This window comes from Rhinopithecus roxellana, chromosome 6 (assembly GCF_007565055.1).
Source record: "Rhinopithecus roxellana isolate Shanxi Qingling chromosome 6, ASM756505v1, whole genome shotgun sequence".
NCBI lineage: Eukaryota > Metazoa > Chordata > Mammalia > Primates > Cercopithecidae > Rhinopithecus > Rhinopithecus roxellana.
Genome location: NC_044554.1, coordinates 52,590,291 through 52,613,400, shown reverse-complemented (window position 1 = coordinate 52,613,400; position 23,110 = coordinate 52,590,291). Strand labels below are relative to the sequence as shown.

At 45.8% G+C, this 23,110-nt stretch overlaps 1 protein-coding gene across 2 annotated transcripts; it reads right to left on the bottom strand.

The window, feature by feature from the left end:
- Positions 1 to 722: 722 nt before the first annotated feature.
- MKRN1 (makorin ring finger protein 1) lies at positions 723 to 21,221 on the bottom strand. Of its 2 annotated transcripts, none has more exons than XM_030932466.1 (8): positions 20,812 to 21,221; positions 14,704 to 14,832; positions 7,279 to 7,508; positions 6,552 to 6,778; positions 4,300 to 4,514; positions 3,435 to 3,545; positions 2,741 to 2,879; positions 723 to 2,378 (listed from the first exon to the last, which is right to left on the bottom strand). In XM_030932466.1, exons 1-8 carry the CDS (start codon positions 20,994 to 20,996, stop codon positions 2,166 to 2,168), a joined length of 1,449 nt encoding a protein of 482 aa, XP_030788326.1. In that variant the 5' UTR covers positions 20,997 to 21,221; the 3' UTR covers positions 723 to 2,165. The 2 variants fall into 2 exon arrangements, with proteins under 2 accessions (XP_030788326.1, XP_030788327.1); XM_030932467.1 differs by lacking the exon at positions 20,812 to 21,221 and adding an exon at positions 20,249 to 20,637.
- Between the last annotated feature and the right edge of the window lie 1,889 nt (positions 21,222 to 23,110).

Genomic DNA, 23,110 nt, shown 5'->3' with positions numbered 1-23,110 from the left:
AAACTTCCACCTCCCAGGTTCAAGTGATTCTCCTGCCTCAGCCTTCCAAGTTGCTGGGATTACAGGCACGCGCCACCACACCCAGCTAATTTTTGTATTTTTAGTAGAGACGGGGCTTCACCATGTTGGCCAGGCTGGTCTCGAACTCCTGACCTCATGATCGGCCTGCCTCAGCCTCCCAAAGTGCTGGGATTACAGGCATGAGCTACTATGCCTGGCCATAAATTCTTAATATAAATATTAAAATCGAGGAAGTTATTTTTACAAGTGTGGAAAAAAGGTAACCTGAAGGTCTTCCATGGGAATGGCAGAATGGTTCTTAGTCACAAAAAATTCACAATAACGAAAACGCCTTAAAAATTCACAAAATAATGATGCAGAACAATAAGCTTTCAAAACACAATTATGTTATGACCTTCCCCCGTTATCTGAGGGCACGAAGCAAGTTCAACCACAAGTGTGTGGTGGCAGAAAACTGCTGGTGCCTTTTGCTGATCAGGTGGCTCAGTGTTAGTGTTGAATATTTTCAAGTATAGAATTGTTTGATGACCCCAGCTAGGTAAGGTTCCCCTTTCTCTCTCACACACATTTCTCAAATTACCTATCCTCACGAATACCTGACAAGAGACCAATCGAAGAGTCAGTGAAAGAAAAACATTATTCTTTGACATTGGCACATTTCAAAACAGCTCATTACACAGAACAGCCAACTTTTTTTTTTAAATTGTTTTATTTGGGAAAAGTGCTTCTTACAAAAGGGCAGCTGCAAAATACAGAGACCTCTGCAACAATTATTTGTTTTTTCTTAAAGTGAAAGAATGGGCGGGATCCAAGGAATCAAAGCAGTAGATGGACAACCCAGGAGCATCCCCGAGTTACTTTCAGGAAACAGAGCAACAAAACACAAAGGCAAAATTTCCAATCAAGGAATTCTTCCAACAACTTAACTTTAGCTAGTCTCAGGGATTCTCCCAAGCCCTCCCCTTCGGTGGCAAAGTATGACTTATCACTGCAAACCCATTATTCCACTACAATAAACACCTTAGAACAGAGTTTTGAACCACATCTGTCTACCTGAAAGCTCAGGGGTGGAATGAGGCAAATACAAAAACAAACACTAAAAACCCGACAACAAAATGCCCCAAATGAGGACAAAGGTTTCTCAGAAAGTGCCAGTACTGGAAAGGCTATATCGTAAAACATTAAATACAACTGTGTATCCAAGACCCAGTTTGTGTTAATATATGGGATAACCAGGTAGTTTTAACCTCTATGGCTAACCCGATTTCTCTATTGATATAGACAGAGCTAGCACTGCTATATTGACAACTACCAATATACTGCTTTGCCCTTTAAGATCTATCTGTCACACAAGGCTTAAACCACTAAACCAAGTTTTTCTACTAAGGCTAAGAATACTGCATCTATGCAGGGATGAGAAGCTTATCACACACCCACACTCACACACACCATGTCAGCCCTTGGGAGTCAACTTCCAACTCTGCATTGATGTTATGCCTCTCTTATCTTTTATATGTATTCTTTCTCAATTTTCCTATCATGCAAAACAGTAGAAATCTCAACACATTCACACCTGATTCTGGTTACCCAGTAGTATTACTTGTGTGCAATTAAACAAGAGACCAAAACCACAGAACAAGTGCACGTGGTAGGGAACAGATAAAAAAACAGATGTGCAGATTTCACCAGAAACCTCAAGGATCCACATCCCATGTCTGTGGCAGAGGGCTATTGGCCAGCTTAGGTCCCTTCACCCATCACTCCTATTCTTGGACCCCAAAGCAGGGCCACTGCTTTTACTTTTGAACCTGGGGTCCTCAAAATGAGTGTGTGAAAAGTCCATAAACGCAATCTGGTTGAAAACAGATGACGCAACACACCTACACTAACTGTCTGACAGTTAAATTTGTGTTACAAAAAACTAACTTTTAAGATTTATTTTTGTAACTTTTTTCAACAGGGAAAACAACACACTCCTCAGGGAAAGGTGAGGGGTTGAGAAGACAGGCCCTGGGTAAAAATTCTTAGGACAGCACCTGGAGTTGAGAGGCCTGCCTAGGAGAGAACACAGGCCCTGCCACACCACCACAGGGCACAGCTGCTGTCTGGGGTCAGCGGACCAGTTCACACGCCACGCAAGGTTGCTATAGATCCAAGTCATAAAAATCTTCCAGCTCATCATGAAACAAGTCCCACTCATCTTCAGAGTCTGTTAGTTCGTCATCCCCACCTGCAGCCAAAAGCATAAGCAACATCTCGCCCAGCTCAAAGGTGACAACCTCTTCTTCATCGTTGTCAAAGGGGTTGCTGTTCTCTCTTTCCTCAATGAGTTCCCAGAAGTGGTTCCTTCGTTGGGCCTGTAAAAAACAAGGCCATGATAGGGATGGCACTGTCGAGCAGTATCTTCTATCCTGTTGTTTATAAGGCAAAACGTCCAGCACACCAGAGGGCATGACGAACCAGACTTCTTAGTTAGGGTTTCCATTTACCACTTCCTCCCCTATGGTTACTCGATGGAAATCGTTTAGGCTAGAACTTTAACACACATTTTTTCCTTTCCTATCCCTCCCAGGTTTCTGAGGTTTGTTTCCTCCTTTAATACTCTACACTTTGGCTCCCAGACCTGAGCGTTAACCTTTTCCTTCCCCTACCCCAGTATGTGCAGGACTCAACTGATACCTTGGAATTTCCCCTCTTTTAAGAAAACAGTGAGAGTTACCCGGTATCTGCTTGATGTTCCCACTTTCTGTCTCTGTGGCTCCTCTCTACGGCCATCAGGGTACGCATGCTTGTAAAAACAGTTCCCTCCAAATGGGCAGCTCCCACGTCCTTCATCAAAATACCTGCACGCCTTGTTGCTGGAAAGGAAAATATCGCAACCCTTATTCACAGTGGATTTCAGGTCTGTATTTGACTATCATCCGGGGTTTCTTTAAACAGGTAGGGACTAGAACCAGTATGTCAGCTTACAGCCCTCCCCAAGATGTGTTCTTATGAACATGTGTGTGCCAATGCAAGAAACACTAACTAGAAACCGGTAACTCTGTTCAAGTCTATGCTGGTTAATAGCTCTGCAGATGCCATAGAGAGAAAATCTTCTAGAAAGCCAACACACAAGAACATAGGACAGCTATGACATGGATTCAGAATAACGTAGAACCCCACTCGTGGGGCCTTACTTGTCAACAATAGAGACCTCTTTATAACACAGTCCCTTGGTATGGACCCCAAGGACTGTGTTATAGCAAGATACGTACTGGGTTAAGTGTTATCAGGGTGACAAAATAAATTCTCCTGGGAAGTCAAAGAAGGGTAGGAAGGAGGTAGGAGTGTATAATGCAGCACCATTCTTTTCAAAGTGAACCCAAGCTCTGTTGGGCTCTTCGCTTGAGAAAAGGCTGCAGTGCTCATACCTCATTGCCTCCTTGTATTTCAGAATGAGTTTCTGCTTCTCTTCTTTCTCCTCCACCCAGTACTCACTTGGAATGACAAAGTTAGATGTGATCCGGCATTCTGGGCAGGACCTGGGAAACAATGAACAGGCTGCAATGCAAATTCCCCTTTCACAGGCCCACTCTTCAAGGACACACCCTGGTGTGTCGCCTCCAGACTTAAAGACTAAACTGAAAGGCACGTGGGCATTTCCTGAAAGGGTTCCACATACTGTCACACAACTGACCATTTCTTTCAAGCAAAACAACCTCCTTTATAAATCCAACTCAATGGCTAGCCAGTTCTTTTTTTTTTTTTTTAAATATAACTTAGGTAGAAAACAAAAACAAAAGAAGACATTTCACACAGACTCCTTTTTCTTTCGTTTAAATAAATTTATTTCTTGTAGCTTTGCTCTGTTTAGATTATGTGGTTTTTGTTCAGTTATGAGAACAATCTTTAAAGGATGGTGGATTATTGGCTAGCTTAATGAATGGAATAGGAAAGTGGAAAATGTAAAATGTCAGGAAACATACATTCAGAGCTAGATCAGTTTGTTCACTGAGCCTAAACTGGCTAATAATCCATTAAACACAATCTCCTCAGAAAAAGCACGAAGATTCTACTAACTGATACACAAGGTTTCCTCATTCAAATAAAAGTAGATATAGACCAACTAACCTAGAAGCTAGCTGGCATACAAAGAAGAAATCCCCATTAGAATATCCCAGTTTCAAGATAAAATGCATGCATTTAAATGCGGTCCATCTGGTTGAAAGTTGGCACAAGTTACTAAATTCTTCCCCAAAAGAGAAAGCACAAATGAAGACTGGGGAGGAGTCTCACTTTATGATCTTGCTCTCAAATTGCTTAGCACTCCTCCACTTGCGAATGCACTTGAGACAGTAGGTGTGGTTGCAGTTGGAGAGGATCCCAAAGCGGCGCTCGCTGGGGTTGGCTTTCTCATAGACCACCTCCATGCAGATCCCACACACCATGTCCTTGCTGCGCTGCACAGCAAATGAGAGCTCCATGTCCTTCTCATGGGCCTCAATGCACGACTAGAGAAGGTGGAGAGAAAACAAGTGGAATCGAGTCATTGAATCCTGAAAAACTTGAGCAACAGTTAATGATGCACGTTCAAAGAACCAAACAGTCAACTGAAGAAACAGTGTTCCCGAGCTGACAAGAAAATTAGCTTTGCTGACTAGTAAACACAGGTGTGGTGTTTTTTGGGTTTTTTGTTTGTTCGTTTGTTTTGCGGTGGTACTTAACAATGCTAGAAAATCAAACTAGGAAGACTCAACTTTGGGAACTGAAAAATTACCCAATTTTCTCTGCCCCAAACCTGGAGCTCAACTATATTAAAGACAGTTTTCCATACTGTTTGTTATTTCTGGTTTCTACATGAGGTTAAGACCCTACTTAAAACCTGTCAGAAAATAAGGGTGACAGGCACGTAACTCTCTTGTGCTTTTAAACAAAAACATCTTCGAGATTTTTCAACTACTCAGCTTGATAGATTAGCCCACTTTGGGGCTATATAAATAATGTTGCCAAGAACATTCATGTACCAATTTTTGTGTGGACATCATATTTTAACTTATAAAAGTCCAAGGTTGGGTAGATCACATGAGGTCAGGAGTTTGAGACCATCCTGGCCAACATGGCGAAACCCCGTCTCTACTAAAAATACAAAAATTAGCTGGGCGTGGTGGTGCACTCCTGTAGTCCCAGCTACTCCGGAGGCTGAGGTGGGAGAATGGCTTGAACCAGGAAGGCAGAGGCTGCAGTGAGCCGAGATTATGCTGCTACACTCCAGCCTGGGCGACAAAGCAAGACTGTCTCAAACAAACAAACAAAATACAGAAAAGCAATGTCATCCATAATCTCACATCATCACTAAACATGTCTTTTCCTAAACCTTTAAAAAAAAAATCCATATATTCAGAGGTAGGTTCCACTATTTCAATATATAGCTATAACATACAGATAGGGATCAAATTATGTCTACCTTATAACATGCCTTACCCCCTACAACCAAATTTAAACAGATGGAAATTTAAAAGAGACAGAAATGATTAGAAGCAAACTTTGCTCCAATAAATTTAAAGTTTGTAATACACTGTCTTCTGAACCTACCCTGGCTCCCATACATTGCTGCTGGAAATGTAAAATCCTAAAGCCACTGTGGAAAAGTATGGCAGTTTCTCAAAACATAAAGCATACAGTTCCTACGTAACCCAGCAATTCCACTCCTAGGTATATATACCCAAGAGAACTGAAAACACATCTTCACAAAAAAATCTATATACCAATATTCCTAGCAGCCTTATTCATAATAGCCAAAAACTGGAAATGACCTAAGTGTCCATCAACTCATGAATGGAAAAACAAATGTGGTCTAGCCATACAATGACAATAATTCAGCCATCAAAACTAAGAACAGATACACACAACCACACGGAGAACCTTGAAAGCAGTACGTTAAGTGAAAGAAGCCAGTCACAAAGGACCACATTACAGGATTCCATTTATACGAAATGTCCACAATAGGCCAATCCAGAGACAAAGCACATTCGTTATTGCCAGGAGCTGGAGGAAGGGTGGAACAAAGACTGCTAATGGGTGTAGGATGATCAAAGTATCCTAAAATTTGTACAATGGCAATGGTTGCACATCTCTGTAAATATTCTAAAAACCAATGAAATGTGCATTTTCAAAAGATTAAATATATTCAGCTTGAATCTCAGAAACATTATTTTTTAAAAGAGGAAAAAAATGTTAGAAGTCCATAGTCTGAAGTTCTGGAAGTATGACCTCTTTTTTTCTTTTGCCTCAACCTCCCGGGCTTGAGCGATCCTCTTGCCTCAGCTTCCCAAGTGGCTGGGACTACAGACACCCGCCTCCATGCCCAGTTAATTTTGTTCACTGGACTTCTTGATAAAGCATCCAAGAAGCCCAAGGAAGGAAAACTTCCCTACTCACTGATAACCATTCAATTCATCAAATGTTTCTCTGAAATAAACCCACAATGCTGTGAAAAGGCAAATAATGATTATCACACCTAATAACACACACACTCCCTAAAGACTTACTTTGATATGCTGTGATCTCTGGGCAGCATCCATCGGATGCAGGACTTGCAGCCCACACATGTCACAAGAATCTCCGTGGAGATACACACAGTTCTCCCCGTATCGGCACTCTCCCACTGCAGCATAGGGGCACAGCTGCTTCTTTGTCTCCACGGCGGTTTGCTCTTTCTCTGATTCTTCCTTGGTCACTGAGCCCTGCAGGGGTGCTTCAGTGCAGGAAGGTGCAGCTGAAAATGTGTAAGAGGGTGAAAAAAGTCCAAACAATAAGGCAGATACATGAACTATAAGGGAACTGAGAATCTAACTTCAAAACATGAAAATAAAACTGCAATTAAATACCAAAACAGTCTATTGAACTCATTTCTTCACTTGAAAGAAAGGAATGTTTTCTAACACTGGTATTTCTAAGATTAGACTTGTAAAACAAAACAAAACAAAACAAAAAACACTGCTTCTTTATCTACGTCTTGGGTAACTGAAATTTATTTCAAAAAGTACTCATTAAAGAGAGGATTCAGTTTTTCAAAACATTCTGAATTCATTTCACTGGGATTCAAAGTTTCCTTCACTCTATCTGTAAATCTTAGGTAATCCAAACTAAAGTACTGTACTAAGATTAAACTTAAAAAGGAATGGAATCAGAAAGGGGAAAGTTGTCAAAGCTAAGCAAATGGATGAACTGCTATCCAAGCCCTCTAACTCTTATTTTCTTCTTCAGAATACTTACTACGGCCACAGTAGGGTTGCCCAGGAACAAACTCAATAGCATTCACCCAGTCCTCTGAACCTGCTCCTACAGTTGCAAAGTTTGAATTTCTTGACTCAGCTTCGCCTGTATTCATTTCAACAAGTGGTCCAACTATCGATGAGAGACTTGAGGAAGCAGCAAGGGATGACTTTGTAGTTAGCTCTGTAGCAGTTGCTTCTTCCTGTTTCAATGGCTTGCTATGTTCATATCTAAGAAAAAAATCAAAAGTAAGCAGTCGGCTGGGTGTGGTGGCTCACACCTATAATCCCAGCACTTTCACCAGAGGTCAAGAGTTCAAGACCAGCCTGGCCAATGTGGTGAAACCCCATCTCTACTAAAAATGCAAAAATTAGCTGGGTATGGTGGTGGGCAAACAAACAAAACAAAACAACTCTCTGGTTTAAAAGATAATTTCCAAAAACAAAAAATTAATTATTTTTACACACTTTCTTTTGTTTTCTTTTCTTTTTTGTTTTTGAGACGGAGTCTCACTCTGTCGCCCAGGCTGGAGTGCAGTGGCCGGATCTCAGCTCACTGCAAGCTTCGCCTCCCGGGTTTACCGCCATTCTCCTGCCTCAGCCTCCCGAGTAGCTGGGACTACAGGCGCCCACCACCTCGCCCGGCTAGCTTTTTGTATTTTTTTTTTAGTAGAGACGGGGTTTCACCGTGTTAGCCAGGATGGTCTTGATCTCCTGACCTCGTGATCCGCCCGTCTCGGCCTCCCAAAGTGCTGGGATTACAGGCTTGAGCCACCGCGCCCGGCCTCTATCTTTTGTTTTCTTTGAGACAAGGTCTCGCTCTGTCACCCAGACTGGAGTGCAGTGGCATGATCACAATTCACTGCACTCAACCTCCCTGGGCTCCGGTGATCCTCCCACCTCACTCAGCCTCCCCAGTAACCAGGACTACAGGTACACACCACCACACGCAGCTAATTTTTATTTTGTAAATACGGGGTTTTGCCATGTTGCCTACATTGGTCTCCTGGGTTCAAGTGATCTGCCCCGCCCAGCCTAGCTATAAATGTGTAAGGAAGTTTAATCAATTTTTCTGTCTCTGTGAGAGAAGACAACTCTTTCTTTTTTTTTTTTTTTTTTTTTTTGTTGAGACGGAGTCTCGCTCTGTCGCCCAGGCTGGAGTGCAGTGGCCGGATCTCAGCTCACTGCAAGCTCCGCCTCCCGGGTTTACACCATTCTCCTGCCTCAGCCTCCCGAGTAGCTGGGACTACAGGCACCTGCCACCTCGCCCGGCTAGTTTTTTGTATTTCTAGTAGAGACGGGGTTTCACCGTGTTAGCCAGGATGGTCTCGATCTCCTGACCTCGTGATCCGCCCGTCTCGGCCTCCCAAAGTGCTGGGATTACAGGCTTGAGCCACCGCGCCCGGCCGAAGACAACTCTTTCTTTCCCTGGTTGGTTTACAACTCCCACCCCATTGCTTCTGTGGCCTTTAGTATTTTAAAGTATCAGATTCTTCAGTTGGTCCAAAAGTCAAAACTCCAAACAAGAAGCCAGCCAAGCCAGCCCAGGCACGGTAGTTCACACCTGTAATCCCCAGGACTTAGAGAGGCCAAGGCAGGCAGATCACTTGAGGGCAGGAGTTCGAGACCAGCCTGGCCAACACACTGAAACCCCATCTCTACTGAAAATACAAAATTTAGCCAGGCATGGTGGCACACGCCTGTAATTCCATCTACTTGGGAGGCTGAGGAGGAAGGTGGAGGTTGTGTCACTGGGCCACTACACTCTAGTCTGGGCGACACAGCAAGACTGTCTAAAAAAAAAGAAAGAAGTCAACCAAGACAATATCGCCCCTTTCCCCAGAGGGTGTCCAGAAACAAAGACTGGGAATTATAATGGCATTCTGGGAGAATACTAGGTATCTGCAATATGCAAAACAGTCCCAAAGAACAGTCCCGGCCGGGCGCGGTGGCTCAAGCCTGTAATCCTAGCACTTTGGGAGGCCGAGATGGGCGGATCACGAGGTCAGGAGATCAAGACCATCCTGGCTAACACGGTGAAACCCCGTCTCTACTAAAAATTACAAAAAACTAGCCGGGCGAGGTGGCAGGCGCCTGTAGTCCCAGCTACTGGGGAGGCTGAGGCAGGAGAATGGCGTGAGCCCGGGAGGCGGAGCTTGCAGTGAGCTGAGATCCGGCCACTGCACTCCAGCCTGGGTGACAGAGAGAGACTCCGTCTCAAAAAAAAAAAAAAAAAAAGAACAGTCCCAAAACAGCAACAAAGAACTGGCCTCACTAAACAACAGCACCATCATTACAAAACATTGATGCAGAAAATCCTCTGAACTGTTGTGGCTATGATGCTATCCTTCATTATCAATGATCTACTCCCTCTATGAAGAGGGAAATCCCAGGGCATTGAGGAAGTTACATAAAAGGATCCCAACACTAAGAGTAAGAAGTAGGTGGCCAGGCGTGGTGGCTCATGCCTGTAATCCCAGCCCTTTGGGAGGCCAAGGCGGGTGGATCACCAGGTCAGGAGAACGAGACCATCCTGGCCAGCATGGTGAAACCCTGTCTTTACTAAAATACAAAAAAAAATTAGCTGGGCATGGTGGTGGGCACCTGTAGTCCCACTTACTCAGGAGGCTGAGGTCGGGGAATCGCTTGAACCCAGGAAGTGGAGACTGCAGTGAGCTAAGATCACACCACTGCACTCCAGCCTGGCGACAGAGCAAGACTCCATCTCAAAAAAAAAAAGAGTAAGAAGTAGGTTTAAGTTCCTAGATATAATTTTAATAGGAAACAATCACAGAGCAAGCCTTTCTTTAAGATTCCTTCTTTAGCTAGTCCATAATCATCTTTTAATAATCACCCATATCAGCCAGTAATCAACAATTATCACCAAACTTTCAAGTAGACTACTATAGTTTCTCTTTCTTTCACTGTATGCTATGAGATCTAAACCCAGCTCCATTCTGGCTCATCCTTTAAAGAGTTTTAGAAAAGGGGCAGCTACGGCCGGGGGCGGTGGCTCACGCCTGTAATCCCAGCATGTTGGGAGGCCAAAACAAGGGGATCACAAGGTCAGGAGATTGAGAATACCCTGGCTAACACGGTGAAACCCCATCTCTACTAAAAATACAAAAAATTTGCTGGGCATGGAGGCGGGTGCCTGTAGTCCCAGCTACTCGGGAGGCTGAGGCAGGAGGATGGCATGAACCTGGGAGGCGGAGCTTGCAGTGAGCTGAGATCGTGCCACTGCACTCCAGCCTGGGCGACAGAGCGAGACTCTGTCTCAAAAAAAAAAGAAAAGAAAAGAAAAGAAAAGAGGCAGCTATATCCTTATTAAAAAGAAAACTAAGAGGTCAGGAGGCCCAGTGGGTTCACATCTATGATCCCGGCATATTGGGAGGCAAAGGTGGGAGGATCAGTTGAGGCCAGGAGTTTGAGACCAACCTGGATGAGAGAGGGAGACCCTGTCTCTACAAACAAAACAAAAAACTTAGCCAAAGGTGGTGGTTGTAGTAAGTCGTGTTCACACCATCGTGTTCACTGCAAACTCCACCTTCCGGGGTTCAAGTGATTCTCCCACCTCAGCCTCCCAAATAGCTGGGATTACTGGCACATGCCACTATGCCCAGCTAATATTTATACTTTTAGTAGAGACAGGGTTTAACCATGTTGACCAGGCTGGTCTTAAAATCCTGACCGCAAGTGATCCACCCGCCTCAGCCTCCCAAAGTGCGCGGATTATAGGTGTGAGCCACCGTGCCCAGTCCCTTTCAACTTTGAAGTTGAGCCATGTGCATCTGCCTCAATATCAGAGGCTTACCAAAATAGGGAACCTACCTAATTTCTTCTGGTCTCAAAACTATTTGGGGCTGGCAAAGTTGCCTGAAAAATAAGCTGGTTAATATGCAAAGCCTAGGGCTTAGCACAGATTTCTTCAATTTAACCTTCAATTTTTCCATTCACTTATCCACACAGTCCATTCAGATGAGCACTTCTGAAATAGGGACCAAATGCTAATTAACTATAGCCTTCTGATTCTATCTCAAAGTCTATTCTCATCCCTCTGCTTGGGAGGTTGGATTCTTCACTCTCATCAATATTCAACTCCTCCTGCCCCAGTAACAGTTGGCAGTAACTCTCAAAAGACTGGAACCCAGTTCAAGGAACACAGCTCCCCTACAATTAGCCTCAATACCTGCAGAGACTGTACCACCACAAAGATTGCCCCATTCATCATTGTAGGGTAAAGTTCTCACTACTTTTTCTGCCTTTTATATTGGGACTGCAGAAGACATGCCTAGTGGAGAGGCTGGGCGCCGTAGCTCACGCCTGTAATCCCAGCACTTTGGGAGGCCAAGGCAGGTGGATCACCTGAGGTTAGGAGTTCGAGACCAGCCTGGCCAACACAGTGAAACTCTCTCTCTACTAAAAATACAAAAATTAGCCGGGCATGGTGGCGCATGCCTGTAATCCCAGCTACTCGGGAGGCTGAGGCAGGAGAATTGCTTGAACCAGGGAGTCGGAGGTTGCAGTGAGTCGAGATCATGCCACAGCACTCCAGCCTGGTGACAGAGTAAGACTGTCTCAAAAAAAAAAAAAAAAAAAAAAAAAAAAGACATACCTGGTAGAGAGTTTGAGAATAATGTCTCTGTGTCACTTTTCCCCCTTTCCAGCAATACTCTAATGACAAATTAGCAGAGGGCAAAATGAGTAACAACTAAACAAAGTTTTCATGGGATCAACTTCTGAAATCCTACACAGTCATTTGAAAAAGATCTTCTCTTCCCCCCCATCTTGACTGGACTCTCTAATAAACAGATGTGGGATGACTTAATATTAATATCCCACCCCATCAATAATGTCAGGTTCTGAACTCTAATCATTTGAACCCAGTGACTCACACTAGATTTTCTGATAATGACAGTTAAAGTGACTATGACGCCAGGCGTGGTGGCTCACGCCTGTAATCCCAGTCCTTTGGGAGTCCGAGATGGGGGAATCACGAGGTCAGGAGATCAAGACCATTCTGGCTAACACATTGAAACCCCACCTCGGCCGGGCGCGGTGGCTCAAGCCTGTAATCCCAGCACTTTGGGAGGCCGAGACGGGCGGATCACGAGGTCAGGAGATCGAGACCATCCTGGCTAACAGGGTGAAACCTCGTCTCTACTAAAAATACAAAAAAACTAGCCGGGCGAGGTGGCAGGCGCCTGTAGTCCCAGCTACTTGGAGGCTGAGGCAGGAGAATGGCGTAAATCCGGGAGGCGGAGCTTGCAGTGAGCTGAGATCCGGCCACTGCACTCCAGCCTGGGCGACAGAGACTCCGCCTCAAAAAAAAAAAAAAAAAAAAAAGAAACCCCACCCCTAAAAACACAAAAAATTAGCCTGGCGAGGTGGCGGGCGCCTGTAGTCCCAGCTACTCGGCAGGCTGAGGCAGGAGAATGGCATGAACCCAGGGGGCGGAGGCTGCAGTGAGTTGAGATCGCGCCACTGCACTCCAGCCTGGGCGAGACAGCAAGACTCCATCTCAACAACAACAAAAAACATTGACTATAACACTGTCAAGTCTTACCGAGGGTAGTGGTTTCAAGTATGTCCAAAACTCCTTGACATGTCTCCCTTCAAAAGTTGGAGCCCAATCCTCTCCCTTTACATGTGGGCTGGACTTAGTCCAGAATCAGTGGAAGTGACACTACATGACTCCTGACACTAGGTCATAAAAGGCACTGTGGTGTCTCCTTGTCTCCTCTGTTAAATTGTTTGCTCTGGGGAAAGCTAGCTGCTAAGCAGAAAGGACACTAAAGCATCCCTATGAAAAGGCCCATGTGGGCCAGGCATGGTGGCTCAGGTCTGTAATTCCAGCACTTTGGGAGGCAGAGGCAGGCAGGCAGACTGCCTGAGCGCAAGTGTTGAGACCAGCCTGGCCAACATGGTGAAACACCCTCTCTACTAAAAATACAAAAGTTAGTGGGGTGTGTGGGCCGGGCGTGATGGCTCATGCCTATTTAATCCCAGCACTTTGGGAGGCTGGTGTGGTCTGGTCAGGAGATCGAGACCATGCTTTCAACAAGGTTGAAAACCCCGTCACTACTAAAAATACAAAAATTAGCTGGGCGTGGCAGTGCATGCCTGTAATCCCAGCTACTCAGGAGGCTGAGGCAGAAGAATTGTTTGAACCTGGGAGCCGGAGGTTGCAGTGAGCCGATATCGTGCCATTGCACTCCAGCCTGGGTGACAAGAGAAAGACTGTCTTAAACCAAACCAAACAAACAAAAAACCAAACAAAACAAAACAAAAAAAAACAATCCTGGCTGGGCATCGTGGCTCATGCCTGTAATCCTAGCACTTTGGGAGGCCGAGGTGGGCAGATCACTTGAGGTCAGGAGTTTGAGACTAGCCTGGCCAACATGATCAAACCCTGTCGCTACCAAAAATATAAAAAAATTAGCCGGGCATGGTGGCACACAGCTGTAATCCCATCTTACTCGGGAAACTGAGGCAGGAGAATTGCTTGAATCTGGGAGGTGGAAGTTGTAGTGAGCCCAGATCTTGCCACTGCACTCCAGCCTGGGTGACAGAGGAACGAGACTCAGTCTCACAAAAAAAAGAAAGAAGAAAAAAAAATATATATATATATATATATCCTGGAGTCCTCATCAAGTCTTCAGATGACTACTACCCTTGCTAAAATTTTGACTGCCATCTCTTAAGAGTCTCTGAGCTAGAACTATCCAGCTAAGGCACTCACAGAATCCACAACCCCAGAAACTGAGATAATAAATGTTCACTGTTTTAAGTTACTCAATTTGGGGGTGGGTCAGGTTCCGTGGCTCATGCCTGTAATCCCAACACTTTTCCGAGGCCAAGGCAGGAAGACTGTTTGAGCCCAGGAATCTGAGACCAGCCTACGCTACATAGCGAGACACCCATCTCTACAAAAAATTAAATTTGAGGGTTACCTGTTTAACATCCATAGATAATACACCTAGACATTACTGAACTAGGAAGACAGAAAAGCCCTACCCAATTTTCTTTTTAAGGTAGAGTCTCGCTCTGTTGCCCAGGCTGGAGTGTAGTGGCAGGCTCTTGGCTCACTGCAACCTCCATCTCCCGGGTTCATGCAATTCTCCTGCTTCAGCCTCCAAAGTAGCTGGGATTACAGACACACACCACCATGCCCAGCTAATTTTTCTATATTTTGTAGACACGAGGTCTCACTAGGTTACCCAGGCTGGTCTCAAACTTCCAAGCTCAAGCAATCCTCCTACCTCAGCCTCCCAAAGTGCTGGGATTATAGGCATGAGCCACTGCCCAGTCAAGAGTCATTTTCAAAGCATTATTTTTAATCAATGACATATAAAGCTATCAGAATTACATCTTTTACATTTTTCCTCCAACCCACCCCTGAAGAAATTTATAAACAAATTCTTACCTGCAGCGGTCTCCATAAATACAGTACCCTCGCTGAAAATACTTGCACACTACACTATACGGACTGTCAGAGAGGTCATGCGAGTAGCGACAGTTGTCTCCTTCCTTACAAACCCCATGCATAAAATACCTGTGAGACAAAGGAACACAAAACTAGATTAAAATCAATCCTTGAAAAGATTAAAACCAATTAGTATTCATGGCTAATATATTCAACCATCAAATACATAAACATACGAAATAAACACAAAGAAAGGGCCGGGCTGGGTGCCTCATGTCTGCAATCCCAGCACCTTTGGGAGGCTGAGGTGGACAGATTGGGAGGTCAGGAGATCAAGCCCATTCTGACTAATATGGTGAAACACTATCTCTACTAAAAATACAAAAAATTAGCCGGGCGTGGTGGCAGGCGCCTATAATCCCAACTACTCAGACGCTGAGGCAGGGGAATCGCTTGAACCCGGGAGGCGGAGGTTGCAGTGAGCCAAGAGCCTGCGACTACACTCCTGCCTGGGCAACAGAGCGAGACTCTACCTTAAAAAGAAAATTGGGTAGGGCTTTTCTGTCTTCCTAGTTCAGAAATGTCTAGGTGTATTATCTATGGATGTTAAACAAGTAACCCTCAAATTTAATTTTTTGTAGAGATGGGTGTCTCGCTATGTTGCATAGGCAGGCCTCAGATTCCTGGGCTTGAGATCACGCCACTGAGTCACTGCACTCCAGCCTGGGCAACAGAGAGAGACTCCACCTCAAAAAGAAAGAAAAAGTAAAAAAAAAAGATAGTCTACGTCAAAGAATTTCTCCTCCAAACAAAAACCAATGAATATAAGTAGGTGTCTTGTTTTTAAATGACACCACCGAAAAAAAACACATCATCCAAATTCACCTTAACGTCACTACCCAAGTTGAGTTTGCCTTCAGTGAAAGCCTGGGCCATGTATTACTTCTGAAGTTCCTTCCACCGTGCAGACTCTGACTCCATGAGAGACACTGTCCAGTAATAAAGACAAAATTTACTAGAATCCCCCTGCTGCTGTGCCTCTTAGAAAACTAATAGTGGCTGCTAAGATAGAAAACAAACTGCCAGGTTACCCTGTAAGGGTACAAGAGAACCAAACAGCACCCTCAGAGCATCTCTAGGCATCTTAACAACCTCTTTAGGAACTTCTATAAATTATAGATATGGCATTTAATCAATTCATCTGCAGTGACATTTCTTACTTTGATATTTAACTTTTAATGAGTGAGTACACTGTTTATCAAACTAGATTATAAATTCCTGATGGGTAAAGACCGGTTTATTCCCCCTTTTATCTCCTACTATCTGTCCACATAACATGTACTTGTTAGATAAAGGCAGAAGGCTGGGCGCGGTGGCTCCTGCCTGTAATCCTAGCACTTTGGGAGGCCAAGGCAGGTGGATCACCTGAGGTTGGGAGTTCGAGACTAGCCTGACCAACATGGTGAAACCCGTTCCTACTGAAAATACAAAATCAGCTGAGCGTGGTGACACAAGCCTGTAATCCCAGCTACTCAGGAGGCTGAGAGAGGAGAATCACTTGAACCCAGGAGGCAGCGGCTGCAGGGAGCTGAGACTGCACTGAGCCAATATTGTACCACTGCACTCTAGCCTGGGCAACAAGAGCAAAACCCCATCTTAGATTACAAAAAGAGAGAGAGAGAAGAAAAAGAAAAAGGTAGAAGAGCCTGGGTGGTGGCTCACGCCTGTATTCCTAGCACTTTGGGAGGTTAAATTGGGCGGATCATCTGAGATCCGGAAATAAAAAAAAAAAAAAGAAAGAATAAAAGGCCGTAGGGTGGGCCCGGTGGCTCACACCTGTAATCCCAGCACTTTGGGAGGCTGAGGCGGGTAGATCACCAGAGGTCAGGTGTTCAAAATCAGCCTGGCCAACATGGTGAAACCCTCTATCTACTAAAAATACAAAAATTAGGCCAGGCATGGTGGCTCACACCTGTAATCCCAGCACTTTGGGAGGCTGAGGGAAATGGATCATGAGGTCAGGAGATCGAGACCATCCTGGCTAACACTGTGACACCCTGTCTCTACTAAAAATACAAAAAAAAAAAATTAGCCAGGCATGGTGGCACGCACCTGTAGTCCCAGCTACTCAGGAGGCTGAGGCAGGAGAATTGCTTGAACCCGCGGTGGGTGGGGGGCCCAGAGGTTGCAGTGAGCCAAGATCACGCCACTGAGACTCCGTCTCCAAAAAAAAGAATGAAAGGCTGTAGAAGACAGCTAGATGTGATGATGAATCACGGTACCAGTAGCAAATTTTTCTTTCCCAGCTGCATAACCTTTTTAATACCATCTAAATATTTATTACTTATTTCCTCTCACAATCACTAGGTAGTTTCCAAGTAATAAATTTCACTACGGACATCACAGCACTCAGATAAAGAATTTCCTTCTTTCTTTCTTTTTTTTTTTTTTTTTGAGATGAAGTCTCGCTCTGTCACCTGCCTGCCTTGGCCTCCCAAAGTGCTGGAATTAATAGGTGTAAGCCACCATGCCCAGCCGATTTTTAAGTTATGTTAACCACATTTTTCAAAACTTTTGAGGCCAGGTGGCTCCTGCCTGTAATCCCAGGAATTCGGGAGGCTGAGGCAGGTGGATCACCTGAGGTCAGGAGTTCAAGACCAGCCTGGGCAACATGGTGAAACCCCTTCTCTACTAAACATACAAATAATTAGCCAGGCGTGATGGCACGCACCTGTAATCCCAGGTCCTCGGGAGGCTGAGGCAGCACTCTAATAAAGCGGGGTCTAAATTCGAATTACAACTTCTCTTTAAGTATTAACTGTTCTAACTGCACACACTCAAGGTAACTCAAGGTAGCAGATGCAATGAGCATATTTCTATTTCTTAGTATTTCTCTAATAAAAGATATGAAAAACAGCCTGGTGGTGGCAGCATAACACAGTTTCTGAGCGAAGGTATTCTTAGGTTACTTAAGCGGCAGAAATAAAACACAATGAAAACCTCAGGAGAAACATCAGAAAAAATGTAACCAGTAAGAAAATACAGGTGATTCCGAGCAATTAAAAACATTCTAATCAAAACTAACTTAAGAGGATTACACCCTAAGTGAAGAAAACAGCTTTAGTCAAATTCCTAGATACAGGAGAGATGTGCTATAGGGAGAAATCAGCACAAACACTAAACCACACCTCTAACCTGATTCTCTTTAGGGGACGTTTACCTAGCAAACATACTGAAAATGTTTATTTATAATACAGTATACACATCTGCACTCTCGAGCACCTAATATTGTGTCTCCCATTGCTGGCGTGCAATGTTTACTTACTGAATGATTGAATAACGTAAGTTCCAGAAAGATACACATGTGGCCGGGCATAATCCCAGCTACTCAGAAGGCTGAGGCAGGAGAATCGCTTGAACCCGGGAGGCAGAAGTCGCAGTGGGCGGAGATCTTGCCACTGCACTCCAGCCTGGGCAACAGAGCGAGATTCCGTCTCAAAAAAAAAAAAGAAAGAAAGAAAAAAAGAAAGACACACATGTGTTCTATTAAGTACTTTGTCTTTAGTAATTTACAATTTTTTTTTAAATGGAAGGAGAAGAATCTTACAAAGTTCCTGTTAAAGTGGGTAATTCTAGGTATGGCTTTATCAACATCATTCAAGCATTTACTGAGTATCTGCTCTATGCCAGGAACTGAGGAAAGAAAGTCCTGCAGATAAAATAGGGCCCTGCTCTTCTCAGAAAGCTCAAAGTGTATAATAAAGATCATAGTTAGGCCGGGTGCAGTGGCTCACGCCTCTAATCCCAGCACTTTGGGAGGCCGAGGGGGGCAGATCACCTGAGGTTGGGAGTTCAAGACCAGCCTTGCCAACATGGCGAAACCCCGTCTCTACTAAAAATACAAAACTAGCCGGGTGTGGTGGTGCATGCCTGTAATCCCAGCTACTGAGGCATCTGTAATCCCAGAGCCTGAGGCAGGAGAATCAATTAAACCTGGGAGGCAGGGGTTGTGGTGAGTTGAGAGCACACCTTTGCACTCCAACCTGGGCAACAAGAGGGAAACTGTCTCAAAAAGAAAAAAAAAAAAAAGATCATAGTTGACATTCCTCTATCTAAAGGAGAAAATAGTTTTTAGTAAGAGATCATGTTGGTACCTAGAACAAATGAAAACAATGTCAAACACTAAAATCCCAGACCTATCAAGTAATCTGCACAACAACAAAAAAAGTCTCAAGCAAAAGCTATACTAAAAAACCCCAAAAACTAGTAAATCTAAGCTCTTTCTTTTCTTTCTTTTGACAGTTTCACTTTCACCCAGGCTGGAGTGAAGTGGTGTGATCTCGGCTCACCGCAACCTCCGCCTCCTGGGTTCAAGCAACTACCCTGCCTCCGCCTCCCGAGCAGCTGAGATTACAGGGGCCTGACACCACGCCCGGCTAATGTTTTTTGTATTTTTAGTAGAGACAGGGTTTCACCATCTTGGCCAGCCTGGTCTTGAACTCCTCACCTCGTGATCTACCTGCCTTGGCCTCCCAAACTGCTGGGATTGGAAGTGTGAGCCACCGTGCCTGGCCTAATTTTCATATTCTTAGTAGAGACAGGTCACCATGTTGGCCAGACTGGTCTCAAACTCCTGACCTCAGGCGATCCGCCTCAGCCTCCCAAAATGCTGGGATTACAGGCGTGAGCCACCGCGCCGACCTGGCCACCCCGACAGGCCGGCTTCAATTTTTAAAAAATGTAACTAGCACATATAGATCAACTGTAGCATTGTAAAAGGGAAATAGATATTCAAATAATTTGCTTCTTGAGTAGAAACTTTAAAATCATCATTCCTTGCAATATTCCACTTTTACAATCCACCGATGAATAAGACAAGTGATCTGAAATTGCGTTTCTGCTTTCTACATCCCATTATGTAAAATAACTAAGCTTATTCTTCACACCTCAAATGTATCATATCAAAGGCTGAGAGAGCTTCGAAGGTCGCCAGGATAAATGTATCACATCAAAGACTGGGAAGGTTTCAAATTTCACCCTTAATACTACAAATTCTTATTAGGAATCGTTTTTACATACTAGCATTTAAATTACACCACCTAGGTGAAAACCGGCATTTCAGCTGATTTATTCAACTGATAGAAAAAGAAAAGCTTACAGTCGCTACTGATCACTATTTAAAAACTGGAATATAAAAAACGTACAATTAAATGCCCTCTTCTGCGTAGAGCTAGGTAGTTTTTTTTTTACAAGTGTACACATCCATACAACCGCCATCCCTTAATTTTTCCAATATTTAAGTCTCGCATATCAAACCAAAACCAAACCTCTCTCTTCCGGGAGCGAAGAGCCCTTTCACTCCCTTCAGAAGATGCGTAAATTTCAAAAGAGGAACACAGCGCTGGGGGAGGGTAATAATCTGCAGCTCAAAAAACCGCGGGTGGAGAAGACGACCCCGGCCCCCGAACGTCTGCTTCTAAGACAAAGCTCAGCACCGCCAACCTCGACAAACATACAAAGAAGAAATACAAAAGCTTCTTCTCACAGTTGGGCGGAGGATGGGGGGCGGAGGGACCGAGGGACGTGAAAAGACGTTACAAACGGATGGCACGGAGGGAGAAGAGAGCCGGGAGCCAGGCAAGCTCGCTGGGGCCCTCGGCCGGGTATCTAGGCCCGGAGAGGATCGCTGGGAGACCGGCTGGAAGAGCCCACCTCCCGAGCCCCGGAAGCCGGAGGCAGCGGCGGGGGCATCCTTCCAGCGGCAGGGGAGGAGCCAGCCCACCTCTCCCCGATGCGCTCGCAGCCAGCTCAGGCAACGCTCAGAGAAGAGTAAGCGGCGGTGCAGTCCCGCGGCTCCGCAGCAATCGCGCACCGCCAGGCCCCCGCGGACAGCGATGAGGTCTCCGCGGCCCAGCGGGGGTTGACGCAGTGACTGAGGGAACGCGGCGGCGGCGGCGGGGGCCGCGAGGGCTGCAGAGGTCGAGACAACGCCGGTCCCCACCTTCCCGCGCCTCTCGCCGCCGGCCGGCCGCCCTCCTCCCTCCCGCGCCGCAGGCTTCGCCCGCGGCCCCCTCCCCGCGGCCGGCGCTCCGCCGCGCAACGTCCTACCTGCAGGTGACCTGTTTAGTCCAGCCGCCGCCGCTGCCGTCGCTGCCGCCGCCCCCTCCACCCGCCCCCAGGGACGGGGCGGTGACTGTGGGGATCGGGGTGGGGGAGGCTGCTGCCGCCGCCGCCGCTGCCGCTCCTGCTCCTGATGTTGTGGCTGTTGTTCCGGGAGCTGCAGCCTCCGCCATTACTGTTTATCCCACACAGCAAAGGCCCCGGAACTTCCGGGATCACATAGTTCCGGTCCGGCTGCGGGGAGAGGACGGCGAGGCCAGGAGAGGGGAGGGGAAGGACACTGAGGCACCCGCTCCGTCCCCGCCTGCTATGCGTCGCTTCTCTGAGCGCTCTCGCCACTTCAACTGCGGGGCCGGAGCGTGCGCGCCCGCGGCCCGCCCACGGCGCCGCTGATTGGTGGAGGGGACGTCTCCTCTGGGAAAGGGGCGGGGCTAGCGGGGGTTCTGTACAGGTGTGTCCTGGGCTCGAAACCCCTGCGACGAAAGTCCACAGTTAGCGGCTTGCTTCCTACCAGAGGCTGATATAGTGGAGCGGGGCTGGGGACTAGGAACCCGCAGTCGGAAGACCTGGGTTTGAATATACACTTTACCAATTCTCTAGTAAGATTTGAGCTAGGTACCTGTTCTGAGCCTCAGTTTCAGCCTCTCTCAAATCAGGATGACAGCAGACCCACATATGGTTGCTGTGAGGATTACATGTCTTTAGAAATCACTGAACTTAGTGCCTGGTACATGGTAAACAGTTAATAAAGGTTATATCATTCCTGGTATCAGAGATGAGATCTTGGCCAAGTATTTTGGCTGAGCAATGCTCTGAAGGGCTGTTCCCCTTATCTCCCGGCTTCCCTTTCTAAGCTATGTGTGTCTTCCAGCAAATTATCCTACCTCTTGGTGCTCCTGCTTTCTCCTCTGTAAAAACGACAATAATAATAATAATAATAATAATAATAGTCCAGGCGCGGTGGCTCACGTCTGTAATCCCAGCACTTTGGGAGGCCAATGTGGGTGGATCACCTGAGGTCATGAGTTCGAGATCAGCCTGACCAACGTGGTGAAACCCCCGTCTTTACTAAAAATACAAAAATTAGCCGGGTGTAGTGGCTAGTCCCAGTTACTCAGAGGCTGAGGCAGGAGAATTCCTTGAACCCCGGAGGCGAAGGTTGCAGTGAGCCGAGATCGCGCCACACTGCACTCCAGCTTGGGCGGCAGAGTGAAACTCCGTCTCAAAATAATAATAATAATACATAATAGTACCTACTCCAGAGATGGCTGTGAAAATTAAATGAGAGTCTGTTTAAAAACCTTTGCATTGGCTGCGCGCGGCGGCTCAAGCCTGTAATCTCAACACTTTGAGAGGGAGGGGGGCGGATCACGAGCTCAGGAGATTGAGACCATCCTGGCTAACGCGGTGAAACCCCGTCTCTACTAAAAAATACAAAAATATTAGCCGGGCGTGGTGGCGGGCGCCTGTAGTCCCAGCTACTCGGGAGGCTGAGACAGGAGAATGGCGTGAACCCGAGAGGTGGAGCTTGCAGTGAGCTGAGATTGCGCCACTGCACTCCAGCCTGGGCGACAGAGCGAGACTCCATCTCAAAAAAAACAACAACAATCCTTTGCGTTGTGCTTTTGACACTGTGGTGAATACAAAATGAGTAACAAAATATGTCTGGAATATCCTAGCTTTTTTTTAAATGCATCTTTAAAATTGTATATATTTGCCGGGTGCGGTGGCTCAAGCCTGTAATCCCAGCACTTAGGGAGGCCGAGACGGGCGGATCACGAGGTCAGGAGATCGAGACCATCCTGGCTAACACGGTGAAACCCCGTCTCTACTAAAAAATACAAAAAAAAAAACTAGCCGGGCGAGGTGGCGGGCGCCTGTAGTCCCAGCTACTCGGGAGGCTGAGGCAGGAGAATGGCGTAAACCCGGGAGGCGGAGCTTGCAGTGAGCTGAAATCCGGCCACTGCACTCCAGCCTGGGCGACAGAGCGAGACTCCGTCTCAAAAAAAAATAAAATAAAATAAAATAAAATAAAATTGTATATATTTAAGGTGTAAAACATTGTTTTAATATACATGTACATAGTGAAGTGATTACCTCAGTCAAGCAGATTTAGCATATCACCTCACATGAATATTTTGTGTATGTGTTTGTGGTAAAAACCCAAACTCTACTCTTAGCAATTTTCCAGTATACAATACAATATTATCTATTAACAATAATCATAGTCTTCATGTGGTACATTAGATATCTAGACTTACTCATCCTATGCAGCTGCAGCTTTGTC

Excerpts from the sequence above, each read along its gene's own strand:
- MKRN1 (XM_030932466.1), bottom strand. The coding sequence starts at position 20,996 with ATGGCGGAGGCTGCAGCTCCCGGAACAACAGCCACAACATCAGGAGCA. Across the intron at positions 14,833-20,811 it reads ACTAAACAGGTCACCTGCAG|GTATTTTATGCATGGGGTTT; the intron begins GTAGGACGTTGC and ends TTTGTCTCACAG. Across the intron at positions 6,779-7,278 it reads GCAACCCTACTGTGGCCGTA|CTGCACCTTCCTGCACTGAA; the intron begins GTAAGTATTCTG and ends ACACATTTTCAG.